At 35.6% G+C, this 20721-nt stretch overlaps 1 protein-coding gene across 1 annotated transcript; it reads left to right on the plus strand.

Moving 5' to 3' along the window:
* Positions 1–6134: 6134 nt before the first annotated feature.
* Positions 6135–19499, plus strand: LOC130979663 (probable L-type lectin-domain containing receptor kinase S.5). The gene is made up of 2 exons (XM_057903150.1): positions 6135–7511; positions 18547–19499. The coding sequence occupies exons 1-2, from the start codon at positions 6197–6199 to the stop codon at positions 19311–19313; spliced, it is 2082 nt and encodes a 693-aa protein (XP_057759133.1). The 5' UTR covers positions 6135–6196; the 3' UTR covers positions 19314–19499.
* The last annotated feature ends 1222 nt before the right edge of the window (positions 19500–20721 follow it).

Consider the following 20721-nt stretch of genomic DNA (forward strand, 5'->3'; position numbering starts at 1 on the left):
CTAAATTTGAATTAAATGTACTTACTCCTGTAATCATTAGAGATATATATCAAGTACTTTATATTATAAAAAAGAAAAAAATATATGTTAAATGTTTGAATCAGCTGAATTATGAATATATATTATGAAGGTAGTATTAAAGATAAAAGAAGTAAAATTTTAGCTTTGTGATAATTACAATCTATCATGCTTATCTTACCATGTCTCTTTTGAAGTAGCATAGTCTTCCTATTCAGTCTTACATCCCTTTGCAATCTAATTCCATTTGTGTACACCAATGAATCTATAATAATTATTTAGCATATACCAATGATTGTTTTTAATAGACCAATTAAAAAGTTAAATGTTTGGTCTTTAAGTAATAAAAACATATTAACATAGTAACCGGTAGATATTATTTGATGTTTGTTGAAGATGTTGTTGACTTATCTGATGACATGGACTATCATATGCTTCATGTGTGATACCCGAATTACTAATATCACTAATATTGGAACATAATTTTTTTCATCTACAGAGTGTAGATTAGTAGTTGGAGACCTTGATCAATATGGTGTTGGGTTATTACCTAATAAGATAACTCGAGATATTAGTTTTGAACATATTTTTTGTTAAAGTTTATAATTGAATAAATAGTAGGAAAATCAAAATACATAAAGTGCATGTACATTCCCATAAGTAAGTTCCAAAAAAAATAATCCAAAAATAAATCTGTATTAATGCTATTTGTAATGTTCGACAACACCGATTGAAAATGTACACCATTGGAACTATCACTCGAATTTTCTGTAATTTTTTCATAAACAAATTTAGTAACATATTACGAAGACAATGTAAATTAATAATTTATTACTTGTCAATAGCTAAATATATAGAAAATATTGTATTTTATGAGTTTTCATTCGGCCAAAATACTCATGACATGTTAGTTATTTTGTATACCAAATAAAAACTAAATATATAGAACTGACATACTTAAAAATACCAAATAAAAAAATATATTATTCTAACCTAAAAACAAAAATGATAAAATAATTAATTTATTTTTTTATATAAAATCTACGTTAAATTGTGCTTTGCTTTGTATTTTCTTTGTTTTTTAATATTAATTTTCTCTACAATATAATCTTACTTCTCTTTGGACTTTTTGCATCTTTCAATATATACCTAAAAATATCAAATAAATAAATTTTTTAACCAATTAAAAATATATATACATTATACATAATACATTTTTATTATCAAATTTTATATATTATTAAAAAAATAAAGTAGTACACATATGACAGCATAGTACATGTATGGTGTTTGTTTACTGAGACAAAAATGATAAAAGACATAGTCATATTCATACACAAACACCTATTAAAAATATGTATTTTGTGTCTCTTTAAAATGCTGAAACACTAATTTTTAACTTGAGACACTAATTTTTTTACAATTTTTTCTCATGTATAACTTACCAAATAGAATATGAAATTAGTGTCTTCTTATGTCTATGTAAAATCGCACAGATTTTATTTTGAATGGCTGCTTTAATTTTTTTTATTCTCATTTATTTAGTTACGTAAACATATTTTACAGAAAATAATATATATTTTTTTTACAAAAGTATCTTTTCTCAAATAAATATAAGTTTAATCTCACGATCAATAAATTTAACTTATAGTTAAAGAGATTGAAAATGAACAACTTATAAGTAAAAAGAGAGAAAAAGATAAAAATACCTCTATTGTTATAATATAAAAAATAACAATGTAAACGAAGTAAATAGAAAAAAAAGTTATAAATGTGACAAATAAAAAAATTTAAATTTAAAAATCAAAACAGTTAAGAAGCCACTTAATTAGGAATTAGTATTAGAGTTTTAAATTTCAAATTTTTAAATAGAATTTTCTAATTAGCTAGTGCAAATTTAAAATTTTTAAATAAATTTTTTTAATTAAACGTTTGTTATTCATTAAGAATATAGAAATTGTTAATTTAAAAATAATTTTTATTAGTTTCGTCATAAATAGTATCAATCCTATTATTTATCGATAAAAATAAATAAAATTAAATACAATCTAAAAATTAATAATCTTATAAATTACGTAAATTTAGAAAAAATACTTAAAGAGAGAAAAAAAGATGAAAGTATTTCTACTGTGGAGAGACAATCTAAAAAGATAATAATAAAAATTTATAAATGTGGCAAGTAAAAAACTTTAAATTTAAAAATTGAAATGGTTAAAAACTTACTTAATTAGAAATTAGTATTAGAAATTCAAATTTAAAATTTTTAAAATAGAATTTTCTAATTAGCTAGTATAAATTTTAAATTTTTAAATAAAATTTTCTAATCAAACGTCCGTTGTCCATTAGGAATATAGAAATTTGTTAATTTAAAAATAATTTTTTTAGTTTCATCATAAACAGTATTAATTTTATTATACTTTTTCTAAAATTTAAACAGTATTACATTTTTTTTAAATTGTATAAATAATTTCACATCTTAATAAGACTGATAATTCTATTTATTTTATTATAATCCTTTGTAATTAGCATAGTAACTTATAAATTATATAAATTTTTAAAAAATGTTCTCAAACCCAATTGCTTATGTAAAAATTCAAAAAAAAAGTATATTTGAATTTAAATTTAAAATTATAAACATAATACTTTAATTAAAAATTATAATTAGATTTTTTTAAATAAGTACACATTAAAATTAATAACTAACTTAATTGTATCAACAATAATTCAAAGAAGAAATTTATAATTTTATGACATTAAATATTAAATTAAAAATTATCAGAATATCAACGGTGAGAATCAAATTAAAAATAAAACCACAAGTAATAACCAAAATAACTTCAATTTATATTTAAAAAAATTCTAAATTCCAAACATAAAAATCGAAAAGAACCAAAAGAAAAATAACAACTCAGAAAAGATAATGTTTCCACCAAAACAAATATATGCTTGGCATTATTCTATTAGATAGACTCTAAAGAGATTCCAAAACATGTGCATCCAAATTCTCAAGTTTCTTTATCAATCTTGATCTTCTTGTAAGTTGAGGTATCTCCTTTCACCTTCGAATCTTTCGACTCCGAAAATAGTCACTTAGTTGGTGTAATAGCACTTTCCAACAATTCAGATTCATCATTGGCCGCAACTTCAATGGAGAATTCAAGCAACAAATTCTGTACAAAAAACCACGTTAAATTAAAGACTTCTTTCTAACCTTTGATTTTATCTCACTAATATTTTTTAAATAAAATTAAGATCTAATTTTGAGAGAACAAACAAAAAAAAATATTTTTTGAACAAATACCTTAGTACCTTCTACTTTCTACCTTTCAATGATTAAGAATGTCTTTGAAATTGAAAACAAACCACCGGTGTAGTCAACATCCTAAAATTAGAATTAATTATTATTTATAAATTAGATACTACTAATGATCAAGAAAGCAAAAAATAAATTAATTTTTAATAGAAGTACACTTATATATACTCACAATTTGAATAGGATGAGCCTCTTTGAATTTATTTATGAGATCCACATTATTAGTCATCTTCTTAACTTTATAAGAAGGTGAAAAATATGAAATATCATATATTTGAACTTCAACGATGAAGAGAAAGATCTTATCAATTAGGTTGAGTAAAAGTGTAGGTGTATCTGATAGATCTCCTTTCTGCAGAATATTACATAATATATTAATAATAAATAATATAAAAAGTACCAATAAAAATATCTTCACTAATGCTTTTAGAAATAAATATTGGTTAGATCTTACCAATAGGAGTGGATCAAATATTTCTACACAGCTCTCTTCTAAAACTTGTTTTGCCTCCTTGTCAAAGACTACATAACATGCACAGTCAGAATCGTCAATGACACCAAGCTTTATTCGATACATGCTTAAAAAAGAAAATAACATAAGAAAAAGTTAAATATAGACTTATTTAATATCTAATCCAATGTACATAGACTTTAATTTAAATAAATAAATAAATAACCTTAGAGTCATGGATAAAAGGATATTAGTAGAAAACTCGCGTCTTCGTCGAGTCAAACCATTTCAATTGAGTATGGCAATGGAGAATTTCCGTAACTTAATAGTGTCCATAACCATATCACTCATATACGTACACACAAATTGTCGATTGTAGGATTGATGTCAGCAATTTTGTGGATATCAGTCATTGGAATAAGTAGGGAGATTTTGGATATATGTAAAAAAGGGATTGATGTACTTTAAATTGTGGTACTTTACATCTCTCATAACTTATCCTTTTATAGTTGCATCATAACTAAATTTTATAAAGTTTGGTTGACTTTAATTTAAAATTTAAAAAATAACAAATTAAGTAAAACAACCCAAATTTAAAATTTAAAAATAACAACTTAAATAAATAATAATTTAAAAATTCTAAACTAACATAAATATTTATTTATTGTAATATTAGTATGTAACAACCGAAGAATAATTAACGTAAATTTTTTTAAAATTCTAAATTTCTTTAAAAGAATTTATGTAGCTGCAATTTAAAAAAAATCAACAAAATTTTAAAAAATTATGCTAAAAAGAATTAACAGATATTTAAAAAATAGTGTTATAATATAAAAAAGAACAACCTAAGTAAAATCTAAATAAAATTAAAAAAATAACAATTTAAATAAAATAATTTGAAATTTAAAAAATAACAACCTAACTAAAACAACCCAAACAAATAAAATAATTTAAAATTTAAAAAATAACAACCTATGTAAAACAACCCAAACTTAAAATTTGAAAATAACAACCCGAGCAAATAATAATTTATAATTTATAAATATAAATCTAAAAATTTCTAGTCACGACACGTAAGCAAATAAACTCCCAGACTTAACGTATGAGCGCCACGTCAGCAAATTGGCTCCCCATTTGTATTACTATAAAGATAAAGATAAAGATATGATTAATTTTTAAATAATATTTTTATTTTTATAAAAAAAATTATCAGGCCTTTTAACAGGTCAGACTTAGTACTTAAAAAAAACCTATAACAAGTTGTAGGCCAATTGACCACATGACAGGTCAGGCCCATTAAAAGTAAAACCTGGCCTAGCCTGACCTATTTCCACCCCTACTCGTTGCCCACCCGCCGGTGGCCGTGCAAGTCCCACCACAGTCTCACCATGCACGGTAGTATTGCCGATGTTCAACGTCATATGTTGCTATATGATATTTTCATATGTGCATAAACGTCACATGCAAGTTGATGGAGTCCTACTTGGATGAATTACTTTGTGATGCTCCATCATCATTTACCAACAACAATTTTTCGCATTCACACTTAGTCACCAATAGATAATAAACCAGATGTTGAGTTCATTAAGTATACTTATGCAGCTGATTTGATTAAGTAGTTACTAGTAATATATGTAGAATGTTCAATTTAATAGGTATATATATGGTTTTATTGATTTTTAATTGGATGATTATTTTTTTTTAATTAGATGATTGTACTTTTTTATTCGGTTTATTCATGCACAATTAATAATAAGTGTATGGATAGTTATTCTAATGTTAGAATTTAAAAAATAATTTGAAGTAAAGTATTTTTTTTATTTTATTAAGTCAATTCTTAATTGTTCACATTATTCACAAAAGTAATTGTTTAACTAAACAAACCGATTAATAAATCGTTAGTTTCCAAATTTTAAGATAAACGTGAACATTTACACTATACATACTTCATTCCTGCATGACTTACATATAACAAATTGTTTGACGAATTTGATACTAGCCAGTACAAATTAATGTATGTAGATATATAACAAGAAGTTAAGAAACAAGGTTGTTCATTCATTGTCGCATATAATTAATAAATAATAATAGATGAACTCAACGCGGAAAGTAGTGAGTGTTAATGGGTGTAAATTCAAAAGTAGGTATTTTTGTTGTCTACTCCTAAACATTTTTTAAAATTGTGTATTGAAGTGGCATGCTTCATCGTTAATTAAACTTAGCTTGCCTAGCCGAACGTTAATAATAAAATATTTATCTAACATATTCAGATAAAATATTGATTCAAATTATATGATCGCTCATTATATATTACATTCTCTCATTTAATTTTGAAGAAAGTTGTTAGAAAAATAACCAAAAAAATACTCAAAGTCTAAACCCAACATACGCGTTTGTTTAATCTGGGAGATCACATGGCTCCACCACCGTGGCTCTCCCTTAGCGGCGCCACCACTGCCATTCCTATCTTACCTCTATTCATCATGTTGAAGGCGGTGACTTCTCAAGACCAACTCATTTTTGGACCTTCCAATTCCACAAAAGAAATCAGTAACATCATATACCCCATACCCGTGGCATGGATTAATTATTCATCGGGTGGTTCCCTGTCCCTTCAACTCACTCCATACAGCTCCGGCAACATCCCCGTCGGCCAACTCGCCAACAAATCCGGTGGGATCTTCTTCGCCAGATCCTTCAACCTATGGCGAAACGCTTCAAAGGGAAGAGTAGCTTCCTTCAATACTTCCTTTCTCTTCAGCATGGTTCGTGTTAACAACGTCACTCCCGCCGGCGAAGGCATGGCCTTTGTTATTGCCCCTTCTTACTCAGTTCCAATTCCACCGAACAGCTATGGCCAGTACTTAGGTCTCACTAACAACCTCACCGACGGCGACCCCTCCAACCAGATCGTAGCAATAGAATTCGATACCGTGAAGCAGGATTTCGACCCCGACGACAACCACGTAGGGCTTGACATCAACAGTGTTAGGTCCAACCTTACCGTTTCGCTTTCGCAATTCGGATTTCAGATTGCACCGAGTAACAACAATGATTCAGGGAGTTTGTACGTGGTGTGGGTGGAGTACGACGGGGTAAAGAAGGTAATCGACGTGTACATGGCGAAACAACCTCATAAGGACGGGCCCTTGGTGGAGAAGCCACTGAAGGCAGTGTTGAGTTCAAATCTTGACCTAGCGGGTTTGGTGAATCAGAATTCTTATTTTGGATTCTCTGCTTCCAGTGGGAGCTTCTTCTATGAGGAGAATGCTATACTGAGATGGAACTTATCGGTGGAGGATTTTGGTTCTTCTTCTCTTTCTGCCGGAGGAGAAACTCACTTGGCGATGATCGGAACCCTTCTTGGTCTGGAGTCAGTGCTATTTATTCTGCTTGTGGTGTGTGTTGTTTTATCAGTTGGTTACGTGCGCAAGAAGATTAGGATAAGCGAGTCGGAGCTGATTTTGTTGAGGGTACTGAGGAGACTCCCGGGGACTCCCAGAGAGTTTAGCTTTCGTGAACTTAAGGAGGCTACCGACAACTTTGACGAGAAGCTGAAGCTAGGCAAAGGTGGCTATGGCGTTGTGTACAAAGGAACACTGCCCCGAGAGAACACAGAACTCGCCGTCAAGAAGTTCTCCAGGGACAGCGTTAAAGAAATTGACGATTTCTTGGCTGAGCTCACCATCATCAACCGTCTCCGTCACAGAAACCTAGTCCAGTTACTTGGTAAAATTTTCTTTCCAATCTATTTATGCCACTTACCAATAAACGAAAAGCATAGGTATACAATTCGTAAACAGTCAATTTTAATACAATTAATAATTAATATGAAATAAAATTTAAAAATATTTGTTGATTTATTATTTAATTCTGATAAGAAATTAAGAGAGAAGCCAACAAGTATTTTTGAACTACACTTTATATTAATTAATTACTATTAATTAGTAATTATTTAAATTTTATTTTTTAAAAGATATAAAATTAATAAAATTGACTTATGTTAACTTGTAAATGAGTTGTTTTTTTTATATTGGGAGCTACTTAGATAAATACGTTAAAAACGTCTTTTTTTATATGTTTTTGAATAATTAAAATTCAATACATATAACCGATTAAACTGTGTTATTTTTATTAAAATTAGACTAAATTAGTGTTCATACCCTGGCCCAATAATAAAGGCCCAAGATCAAGCAAAAGACCTAATCCAAAGGGTTGGGCCTCACCAGTACTAATCTTCATCCTACGAAGTCGGTACTCACTACGACTTGTTCTAAAGAAGTCGGGCACGAGGGTTAGCTGGCAGACAAACACTCATTCAAATGAGTAACTACCCCTAGAATCTCTCTAACCACTTCCACGAGCCATATCCTAACCTCCCTAAGATAATGGGACGGTTAACACCCTAAAAATATGGCGCTACTCCAACGGTGGTTATTGGTTCACTACTATAAATACACTGACACCCCTCAGGTATCTCTAAGTCCAATACTCTCTAGACCTGCTCACACTCTTGCTAACTTAGGCATCGGAGTGTCTTTGCAGGTACCACCCCCTTCTCCTCACACGAACAAGTCGGACGGAGACCCCCGAGTTGCAGACCCATTCGGAATCCTCCTCCTTCACACATTTGGGCTTACCAACGCCATTTAGCCCATCAATCTCCAGTTACCCACCGTAACATTGGCGCCATTGCCGGGGACCCGAGAGATCAACCACTGATGGCGGATAGATCCCCCGAGGAGGGTCATATGGAGACAGATTCTGAACAAGAGAATCTGAACACAGGCAATAATGATGCAGACTTCACCCTCCACCAGGGAATTAATGATCAACACAGGGAAGGTACCTCCGGAGTAAAAAATCTGAAGGTAAACTCTTCAGAAGGGCGCGAATCAGAGAAAGAGGGACCATCCCATGTAACTGAACTCATGGGATTAGTCCACAGTTGCTTGGAACAGTTAGAACAAGAATGGGAGCGACAAAAGAAAACTGAAAAGAACCTAAAAGAGGAGATGGAACAACGAAAAGAGTTAGAAAGAAAACTCTTAAAGTTAGAATCCTCCCTCAAAGGTCACAACTCCCGTGACGAACGAGAAGAGCCGCCCTTAGGAGGGGAGGATCCTTTCAGCGAGGACATAATGAGGGCAAAAGTTCCGAGAAACTTCAAAAGCCCCGATATGGACCTCTATGACGGAACCACGGATCCAAAGCATCACTTGAGCAATTTCAAAAGTCGGATGTACCTAGCTGATGCTTCCGACGCTACGCGATGCAAAGCTTTCCCAACCACTCTATCGAAAGCAGCGATGAAGTGGTTCGACAGCCTCCCCCCGAGGTCGGTTACCAGTTTTGAAGACCTCTCAAGGAAGTTTTTGATGAGGTTCTCTATCCAGAAAGATAAAGTGAAACATGCACCGAGCCTCCTGGGAATAAAACAGGAGGTCGGAGAATCCTTACGAGCCTATATGGAAAGGTTCAACAAAGCATGTTTAGAGATTCAAGACCTGCCCACAGAGGCAGTCATAATGGGGTTAGTCAATGGACTTAGAGAAGGTCCCTTCTCACAGTCCATATCTAAAAGACACCCCGTTTTTCTAAGTGATGTACAGGAAAGAGCTGAAAAGTACATCAATATGGAGGAAAACGCTAAGCTGAGAGACTTGAGTTGGCGACCCGGGCATCCTCCCTCAATAAAAGAGAGGGAGAGGGAAACCAAGAAAAAGGAGGAACTCGGTCTCGAGAGACCAAGAAAATACCACTCTTATACTCCTCTGAAAGTTTCTATAGTGGATGTATACAGAGAGATTTGTAACACTGAAAGGCTGCCACCCCCTAGACCCATTAAAAATAAAAAAGGGGGGAGCCGCAGCGACTACTGTGAGTACCATAAAATATATGGTCACTCCACAAACGACTGTTACGACCTTAAAAATGTGATAGAAAAGCTGGCTAGAGAAGGTCGGCTTGATAAATATCTCATAGAAAGGTCGGACAGTCATGGAAAGAGAAAGCGAGATGATATGGATAGAAGAGACCCACCGCCGCAGACTCCGGAGAGACATATCCATATGATCTCAGGAGGGTTCGCGGGAGGGGGACTCACCAAATCCTCTCGCAAAAGACATCTCAAAAGAGTCTACCAGGTCGGAGAGGAGTCATCCGACCTCCCAACCATTTCATTCACAAAAGAAGATGGGCAAGGAATAATCCCTGGACACGATGATCCAGTAGTAATAACTATGATCCTGGCAAATGCCCACCTCCACAGAACCCTAGTAGACCAAGGAAGCTCAGCGGACATCCTTTTTAAGCCCGCTTTTGACAAACTAGGGTTGGATGAGAAAGAATTAAGAGCCTACCCCGACACTCTATACGGATTAGGGGATACGCCAATAAAACCACTGAGATTTTTGCCCCTCCACACCACTTTTGGAAAAGGGGAAAAATCAAAGACTCTGAGTATAGACTTCATAGTCATTGATGTGGGGTCAGCATATAACGCTTTAATCGGCAGAGCTACCCTTAATCGACTCGGAGCGGTGGTATCCACTCCCCACCTTTGCATGAAATTCCCGACTTCAGCGGGGATAGCAACGGTAAGGGGAGACCAAAAGTTGGCAAGGAAATGCTACAATGAAAGCCTAAATCTGAGAGGAAAGGGCAGAGAAGTTCACACAATAGAGCTCGGCAGAGCAAGGGCCAGAGAAGAGCTGCGACCACAACCGGGAAGAAAAACCGAGGAGATACAGGTCGGTAAAGAGGAAGGGAAAAATACTCATATAGGAGCCAACCTAGGGGAAACCCTAAAACAAGGGTTGACTAAACTCCTAAGAGATAACTCCGACCTCTTCGCCTGGAAGGCCTCTGACATGCCTGGGATAGACCCCGAGCTCATGTCCCACAAACTCTCGGTTTATCCAGGATCCCGACCTGTACAACAAAGAAGACGCAAGCTCGGCCCAGAACGAGCCCTAATAGTAGAAGAACAAGTACAGGCGCTCTTGGAAGCTGGCTTTATCAGAGAAGTCAAGTACCCAACATGGCTAGCCAATGTAGTGCTAGTCAAAAAACAAAATGGCAAATGGAGAATGTGTGTCGACTATACCGACTTAAATAAGGCATGTCCCAAGGACCCTTATCCACTGCCAAGTATTGATACCCTAGTGGACTCCAGCTCGGGGTATCAGTACTTATCATTCATGGACGCCTACTCGGGATATAATCAAATCCCAATGTATGAGCCAGACCAGGAGAAGACATCATTCATCACACCCAGAGCTAATTTCTGCTACGTGGTCATGCCATTCGGATTAAAAAATGCAGGAGCCACATATCAAAGGTTGATGAATAAGGTGTTTGCCTCTCACCTTGGGAGCCTAATGGAAGTATACGTCAACGACATGCTGGTAAAGACCAAGAAAGAAGTCGACCTCTTGTCAGACCTCTCACAAATTTTTGACACCATAAGGCTGCACGGGATGAGACTAAACCCCGCAAAGTGCGCCTTCGCGGTGGAGGCATGGAAATTTCTAGGATTTATGCTAACACAAAGAGGGATCGAAGCCAATCCCGATAAGTGTAGAGCCATCCTAGAGATGAAAAGCCCAACTTGTTTGAGAGAAGTCCAGCAGCTGAATGGCCGACTTGCAGCCCTCTCCAGATTTTTGGCAGGATCAGCACTAAAATCCCTTCCACTGTTCTCCTTATTGAAAAAGGGATGTCAGTTTGAATGGACTCCTGAATGCGAGGAGGCGTTCCAGGAGTTCAAAAAGTTCTTAAGCCAACCTCCTATTCTGACCCGACCAGTATCTGAAAAAGACCTCGTCCTGTACTTATCCGTAGCAAACAAGGCTATCTCATCATCCCTGATAAAAGAAGACGAGGTCGGCCAACATCCAGTATACTTCATCAGTAAAGTTCTACAAGGCCTTGAGCTAAGGTACCACAAACTAGAGAAGTTTGCCTACTCCTTAGTAGTAGCCTCACGAAGGCTACGGCCTTACTTTCAAGCTCACACAATAAGAGTTCGTACGAACCAACCCATGAAGCAAATCCTCCAAAAGACGGATGTTGCAGGGAGAATGGTTCAATGGGCAATAGAGCTCTCCGAGTTCGACTTAAGATATGAAACTCGGACGGCGATTAAAGCCCAATGCCTCGCCGACTTTGTTACAGAATACGCAGGGGACCAGGAGGAAAAACCAACTACATGGGAACTCTATGTAGATGGATCCTTCAACAAAACAGGAAGCGGTGCAGGCATAATATTGGTAGATGAAAGAGGAACCCAGATAGAGTTTTCACTAAAATTTGAATTCCCAGCTTCAAATAATCAGGCAGAGTATGAAGCCTTGATTGCTGGATTGAAGCTGGCAGAAGAAGTCGGTGCTACAAAAGTGATGATATACAGCGACTCACAAGTGGTGACCTCCCAGATAAGCGGAGAGTATCAGGCAAAGGACCCAAATATGAAGAGGTACTTGGAGAAAACTCTGGAGCATCTTGGGCGCTTTGCAGAAACCGAGGTTAAACATATAACCCGGGATCTAAACAGCAGAGCGGACGCCCTATCCAAGTTAGCAAGTACCAAGCCAGGAGGGAATAACAGAAGCCTGATCCAAGAAACCCTCTAGGAACCCTCAGTGGTAAAAATAGAAGGTAAACAAGAAGTCCTTGAGGTAGTCGGTTTAAACCTCGGATGGATAAACCCCTTGGTCGAATACATAAAATTTGACATCCTTCCAAAAGAGGAAAAAGAGGCCAGGAAAATCTGGAGGGAAGCACAACATTACACTTTTGTGAGAAATATTCTCTACAGAAGGGGGATATCAACACCACTGTTAAAGTGCGTACCGACCTCAAAAACTACCGAGGTGTTAGAGGAAATCCACAGTGGAATCTGCGGAAATCATCTCGGAGCAAGGTCACTAGCCAAGAAAGTAATCAGAGCTGGATTCTACTGGCCGACCTTGCAGAAAGATGCCACAGAATTTGTGAAAAAGTGCCAACCATATTAGATGCATGCAAATTTCCACGTGGCTCCCCCAGAGGAGCTCATCAGTATCACTTCTCCATGGCCCTTTGCAAAATGGGGAATGGATTTGTTAGGTCCTTTTTTCCAAGTACCAGGACAAGTCAAATACCTGATCGTGGGAATAGATTACTTCACAAAATGGATAGAAGCAGAACCATTGGCCACCATCACTGCTCAAAGAAGTCGGAGGTTCCTCTACAAAAATATCATCACAAGATATGGGATACCTTATTCTATTACTACAGACAATGGAACCCAATTCACGGATTCTACCTTCAGAAGCCTAGTAGCCAGTATGAAAATAAAACACCAGTTCACCTCGGTGGAGCACCCACAAGCTAATGGGCAGGCCGAGGCAGCCAACAAAGTCATACTGGCAGGGCTAAAAAGAAGATTACAAGAGGCAAAAGGAGCCTGGGCTGAAGAGCTCCCCCAAGTGCTATGGGTTTACAGGACAACGCCCCAATCTGCCACTGGGGAAACGCCCTTCCGACTAGTCTATGGCATAGAAGCAATGATACCAATAGAAATCAATGAACAAAGCCCAAGGGTAATTCTCCACGACGAGATCGGGAACATACAGGGGCACAAAGAGGAGCTCGACTTGCTCCCCGAAGTCCGAAAAGATGCCCAGATAAGAGAAGCAGCATTGAAGCAAAGGATGACTACAAGGTACAACAAAAAATTCATTCGAAGAACATTTGCCTCGAATGACTTGGTCTTAATCAGAAACGACATTGGAGTCAACAAATCAGGGGAAGGAAAACTCACTGCTAATTGGAAGGGACCATACAAAGTCAATGAAGTCTTAGGAAAAAGGTTATTATAAAGTGACCGACCTGAACGGCACTGAGTTCCCAAGGTCGTGGCATGCTTGTAATATGAAAAGGTACTACAGTTAAAAAGCAAACTCTACTCCCTGATGTACTCTTTTCCCAACTTCATGATTTTTTCCCAAAATCAAAGGGTTTTTTCTGGAGAAGGGTTTTTAACGAGGCATCATAGTAGATGCTAAGGGAAAATAGGCTATTAAAAACCCTTAGTAGCAAGAAGGTACCTCCCCAATCAATAAAGATCTTTTTTCATTTACAATATCTCTTATAAACTCCTTCTATTTTCTAAGTCTTTCTACGAAACGCGCCGACTTAAGCTCGACAAAACGTGAAAATCCCATGAACCGACCTAGATGGTCGTCAGGATAAAACGACGAGGTAGAAGTCGGTGTAAAGAGGTTATATAAGTTGATAGTAAAAACTCGGAAACCATCCGACTCATAAGGCGAAATGAAAACCCGAGTAGAGAAGCTCGGAAACACTTCGACCCGTAAATCGGAATGAAGAACCGAGTAGAAGAAAAACGCATCGCAAAAATAACCTAAGTCATAAGAACTCAATAAAGCAAAGTTGAGTATAAGGAATAACAAAAAAGAGATTGAAAAAACCTAGGAAAAAGTTTAAAGGCTGTCCTAAAGTCCTTAAACAAAAAGGCTCAGAAAAACAGACAAGCCAAAGGAAAAGGTTTTCAGAAAAAGATCAAGGGAATTTTGAAAAATCAAAATCAGAAAAGCATGCACGCATAAGGTAACTTAAACCCTTATCCAAAAAAGGGTATTTATTTTGTTAATTGAAAACCCTTATTAAAAAAGGGTATTTTTAAATATTTTGTTTACGGCCTTAAAAGGCCAAAAGAAATTGTTCAAACACCACCAACAAACAAGATATAAAGAGTTTAAAAAAGGGGGAACTCACAGGCCGAGCCCCCATATAGCCATATAAAGTTATTTCTGCAGAGGAGTAGACGGATCACCACCACCAGAGTCAGGAAGAGCGCCACCAGGACCGGGAAGAGAGGCAACCACAGGAGATGAAGAGGAAGTCGGAGGAACAACAGAAGAGCTCGAAGCGTCCTTAGAACGAGGAGGGGACTCAATAATCCTCTGCCCCCGAGTCTTCAATTCTGACTCGGAAACGATTACAGGGGCAGGAGGATCCACAATAGCACCATCAATAACGACTTTGTCCGGATCTAAAGGAGAAAGATCCAAGTCAAGAGCAATAACTCCGACCTGCTCCTTGAAAATCCTCCAAGCCTCTTCGGCGCCATCAGCAATAGAGTCCTCCAACTCGGCATACACATTTCGAGATTTCAGCAAATCCTTCCTCACAGACACAAGATCTTGAAATAAACTCTGGTAACTCTCCTGTGCTGTTTTCCTCAAACCCGCCTCCATGTTGCATTGGGCTTGCAACTTACTCTCCTTCTCCCGAAGGCTATCTCTCTCCGCCCTCAGCTTGGTGACCTCCTCCTTCAACTCCTTCTCATGCTCTTGATAGGAAATAAGCCTTCCTTCCAGCTCCTCAACCTTCGAGGTTAACCCCAAAGAGCTGAGAGGAGTCTTCTCAAAAATATCCAAAAGCTTGCCACAAACACCTGCCGCCCTGAAACTCTCCTCAGCCAGAGTGGTAAGGTGGTTCCGAACAGAGACATCATCCATACTTATATGAGGATAGATGTTCTTTCGGACGAATGCAAGAGCATCCGCCTTAACCCCACCATCAAAAGAAGAGCCAGACTCTAAAGTCTTGCGCTTCTTCTTCTCTGGCTCAGAAAGAAGTCGAGCGGAGGGAAGCGGCCGAGACAAAGCTGAAGAAGAAATCACAATGGGCTGGGAAGGAGTCCCCACGTTCTGAGGAGGAGGAGGAGGAGGAGGAGGAGAGATGATTGCCCTGGTGCCACCAGTCCTAGCCCGGGACCTTGCTTTAGCCTCCTGGACTCTCTGGTAAGATTCCTGAGCATTCTTCCTTGCCATATCTGCAAAAGAAACAATTAGCAAAAACAACAAGTCGTCATTACCTCAAAAACGGCAGATACAAGTCGGAAATAAGAAATATATATTTACATATATATAAGCTACCTAGTTGCGGCCGAACAAAAGTCGGCGATCCCTGAAAGAATTTTCTAGTATCCAAGTATGGGGCCCTCCCCCACACTTCTCGAAAAAACCCCACAATGGCCGTCTCCACCTCATCTAGGTCGTCCAGACCGTACTTCTCACAAGGAGAGGCCTTCAACCAATAGAGGGGAAAGCGAGGGAAAGAATTCTCATCCAAGAAAAAGGGGTGGTGGCCCTCTACATCTTGTACTTTGAAAAAATAATTTTTGAAATCGTGGAAGGATTCGTCGAAGAGGGTGAAAATCCTCCGACCTTGAATGGCTCGGAAAGACACCCATTGCTGCTTGTTATTTAGCCCACTGAAGGGCTTAGTCATGTGGAAAAGATAGAAGAAAATTCTCAAAGAGGTCGGAAAGTCCAAAGCGTGACTAATAAATTAGTAAATTTTCAGAAAACCCCAAGAATTGGGGTGAAGTTGGGTAGGGGCAACTCGACAGTGGTGCAGAACAGACATCTTAAAATTCGAAAAAGGAAGAAAAATATCCAAACGGGTGATCATACATTCATACATAAAGAAAAAATGAGGGGCAGCCTCATTGGCCCTCCCAAAACAAACCCGGTCTTCTGGACCCGGGACTACCAACTCATACTTTGGCTCGTCCTCCTCAGAAGTACAAATTCTGTGGTGAGTACGAAGGTGGGTGATAAACTCAGCATCGACCAAGGGTTCCTCCCCTAGGACCGTGACATCAACCCATTGAGAAAGAACATCTACGGAAGCCATTTCTTTTCTTATAAAGGATGACAAAAACCTACAAAAGAAAAAGAAAAGGAAAATAAAAAACACGGTCTCTAAAGGGAGGGAATACAGAACTAAAGTCTACAAAACAACCTATCTATCTACAAAATAAAAGCATGCAAACATAAGGCATGTTACGAAAGAAGAAAAGCTAACCTTTATCAAAAAATGAAGGTTGGAAGAAGCAGAAGTCTCCGAAACACAAGAGTGCAGCACGAACGAAGGAAGAGAAAATTTGAAAAATCGCAGAAACGAAAAAATGAAAGAGAGGGAAAGTATTTATAAACATGCTAAAGGGCATAATGGTAAAAACGGGGCAGTCATTAATGAGAATGCACCGTTACCAAGACCTACGCACGTCCCTAACGGACACGACGCTTGATTAGACGTAACTGTCAGAACCAAAAGGACACGGAAAGTCACGTCGGTTTCAGACCATCACGTCGGTCCTCCAACAAGTCGGCTATGGCCCCGAGTAGAATACTCGAACCCAAATCTTGGAAAAATTGGGCTCGAGTAGGGGCACTATTCATACCCTGGCCCAATAATAAAGGCCCAAGATCAAGCAAAAGACCTAATCCAAAGGGTTGGGCCTCACCAGTACCAATCTTCATCCTACGAAGTCGGTACTCACTACGACTTGTTCTAAAGAAGTCGGGCACGAGCGTTAGCTGGCAGACAAACACTCATTCAAATAAGTAACTACCCCTAGAATCTCTCTAACCACTTCCACGAGCCATATCCTAACCTCCCTAAGATAATGGGACGGTTAACACCCTAAAAATATGGCACTACTCCAACGGTGGTTATTGGTTCACCACTATAAATACACTGACACCCCTCAGGTATCTCTAAGTCCAATACTCTCTAGACCTGCTCACACTCTTGCTAACTTAGGTATCGGAGTGTCTTTGCAGGTACCACCCCCTTCTCCTCACACGAACAAGTCGGACGGAGACCCCCCGAATTGCAGATCCATTCGGAATCCTCCTCCTTCACACATTTGGGCTTACCAACGCCATTTAGCCCATCAATCTCTGGTTACCCACCGTAACAATCAGTTTAATCAAAAAACTAATAAATTAAATTTTGAATCGGTCTAAATTAATATTTTTTATAACAAATAACTACGATATCCCTATATAAAAAATAACTAAAATACTCTTTTATATATATATATATATATATATATATATATATATATATATATATATATATATATTTTTTGAAAACTCTAAATTCTAATCTTATTACGGTAGAGAAATAAAAGATTAAAATCTAGGATTCTCAAAATTAATATATATAATAGTAGTATTTTAATTATTTTTTATAATAAGAATATTATAGATATTTTTTATAAAAAATAATATTAATTTAGATCAATTTAAGATTTAATTCATTATTTTTTTTAGTCCAAATTAATTTATTTGGCATTTTAATTAATAAAAAACATTTTAAATATCTTTATCAAGAGAGTTAACCGTAGTATTTTACTAATAATAGGGATTTTAAATGACTCAAGTTTACACTCAGTTCCACATGCTTTTTGAGTTTTTTCCACGGTTACATACATGCATAAGTAGATACCAAAATTTTATGTGATCCAAAGGTCATCATTTGCTCTTTAATTATTTCATTTGTCAACACGCAAACTTGTATGTTAAATTATATTAATCGTTAGTCTATATCTATAATAATCAAGGTTATGTAAGCAAATGCAGGTGTATCATACATTATTAATAAGTGTGACAAAGTCTTTAATTGAGGAATGTTACGGGCCAGCAACTTTTGGGATTTATAACTATTAAATAGTTATTAATGAGACTTTTAATGATATGAGATTAGTGTGAGATTTCATCCAATGACTCATTCTTTTTTACTGGTTACATCCTGATTAGAATTTGATAAAATTGTTGTCCTTAAATTTTTCCTTTTTTTTATGCCTTGTACGTGTTGGCAGATGATTGGTGAATGAAGCTTCAACATTATCCTTCAATACTTTCGGCCTAATCTAATCTAATTATATACATTTCAGGATGGTGTCACAAGAAGGGGGTATTGCTCTTAGTGTACGATTACATGCCTAACGGTAGCCTCGACAGGCACATTTTCTATAATGATGGGAGCAACCAAACACCTCTGAGTTGGCAACTGAGATACAAGATAATCTTAGGGGTAGTTTCGGCATTGCATTATCTCCACAACGAGTACGATCAAATAGTGGTTCATAGAGATCTGAAAGCGAGTAACATAATGCTCGACTCTGATTTCAATGCACGCCTAGGTGACTTTGGTTTGGCACGCGCAATTGAGAATGAGAGAACCTCGTACGCAGAGTTGGAAGGAGTGGCGGGCACAAGGGGATACATTGCACCGGAGTGCTTGCATACAGGCAAGGCCACGCGCGACTCCGATGTGTACGGATTGGGGGCTGTGTTGCTTGAAGTGGTGTGTGGTGAGCGAGCATGGGCAAGGATTGAGGGATACAACTTGTTGGTGGATTGGGTTTGGTACCTGTATCGTGAAGGAAGGTTACTAGATGCAGTGGATCCCAGACTTGGGAATAATTACGTGGGTGAAGAAGTAGAGATGATGCTGAAATTAGGGCTGGCATGCTCTCATCCCATTGCGAATGAGAGGCCTAAGATGCAAGAAATACTTCAGATTATATCTGGGTTAATGCCTGTTCCTCATGTCCCTCCCTTCAAGCCACCGTTTGTGTGGCCAGTGTTGAATAATAATACACTCACACCTCCCACTATCGATTACACACCTATTAACACAGCCTTTTTTGCACGTTGATGTCTCTTCTATATATTTAGAATATTAATTCTATACCCTATCTTCCTATGCCTCATGTCCATCCAGTGGCTGCACTGGTATATATATAGGGATTACTATGCAATGTGAACCTTCTATACACACTTCTTTGCACGTTGCTGATTTCTTATATGTAGATAGAGATGGACTTGGTTGGTTAAAATTAAGGGAGTCAATTAGATAAAGAGGTCAAAAACGTCTTTTTTTAAAGATGATTTTTAAAAATTAAAATTTAACACATATAATTAATTAAATTATATTATTTTTATTAAAATTATACTGGATAAATCAGTTTAACAAAAAAAATTAATAAATTAAATTTTAAATCGGTATAAATTAATATTTTTTATAAAAAATTACTACAATATCCCTATTATAAAACACAACTAAAATATCCCTATTATATATATATATATATATATATATATATATATATATATATATTTTAAAAACTTTAAATTTTAATCCTATAACTATAGAAAAGAAAAGGGTTAGAATTTAGAATTCTCAAAATTAATATATATAATAAAAATATTTTAGTAATTTTATATAATAGGAGTATTGTAGTCATTTTTTATAAAAAATAATATTAATTTAGACGGATTTAAAATTTGATTCACTATTTTTCGATCAAATTATTTTGTCTGACCTAATTTTAATAAAAATAACATAATTTAAGTTATTATATGTGTTAAATTTTAATTATTAAAAAATATCTTTAAAAAAAGACGTTTTTTGCGTCTTTACGAAGGATCCCCTAAAATTAAAGGAGTTTTTTTATGTTTTGGTAATATTTTTTAAAAAATATGTTTAAAAATAATAAAAAATTTATTCTTTAACAATATTTTCTAAATTATTATAGTTATTATAATTACTATAAAATAGTCATACTAAAATATTCGACTTGTTAAATACTTCCATTCCACATTATTGAACTAAAAGACCGTTATTGTATTAAAAAATGTTATTTATACATTAAAATTAATTATTATGTATTTATATATAAATATATATAAAATTTAATTTATTTTTTAATATATATTTTATTTTGATAATAAATTTTAATAGCTTATTTTAATATACACTTAGTATTTTAGTATAATTTAACTAATTAATTGTTTTTTAAATAAATAAATAATATTAGATGTAATAAATAAATAATTATATATATTATATACATAAAATTATAAATATTAAATTAAATAATTTTAATTATTGTTTCTCTACTATTATGAAAAATATTTTTTTGCCTCAGATAGATAGAATAAAAAAAAATCGTATTTAAAGAATGCAACATACTAAGTAGCTTTATTCAATAATTGTAATTATTAATGGCTAATTCTATAATTTAATCATGTAGTTTTAAAGTGATACAAGTACAATCCAACCC

This window comes from Arachis stenosperma, chromosome 5 (assembly GCF_014773155.1).
Source record: "Arachis stenosperma cultivar V10309 chromosome 5, arast.V10309.gnm1.PFL2, whole genome shotgun sequence".
Classification (NCBI taxonomy): Eukaryota; Viridiplantae; Streptophyta; class Magnoliopsida; order Fabales; family Fabaceae; genus Arachis; species Arachis stenosperma.

Excerpts from the sequence above, each read along its gene's own strand:
- LOC130979663 (XM_057903150.1), top strand. The coding sequence starts at position 6,197 with ATGGCTCCACCACCGTGGCTCTCCCTTAGCGGCGCCACCACTGCCATT. Across the intron at positions 7,512-18,546 it reads AAACCTAGTCCAGTTACTTG|GATGGTGTCACAAGAAGGGG; the intron begins GTAAAATTTTCT and ends TATACATTTCAG.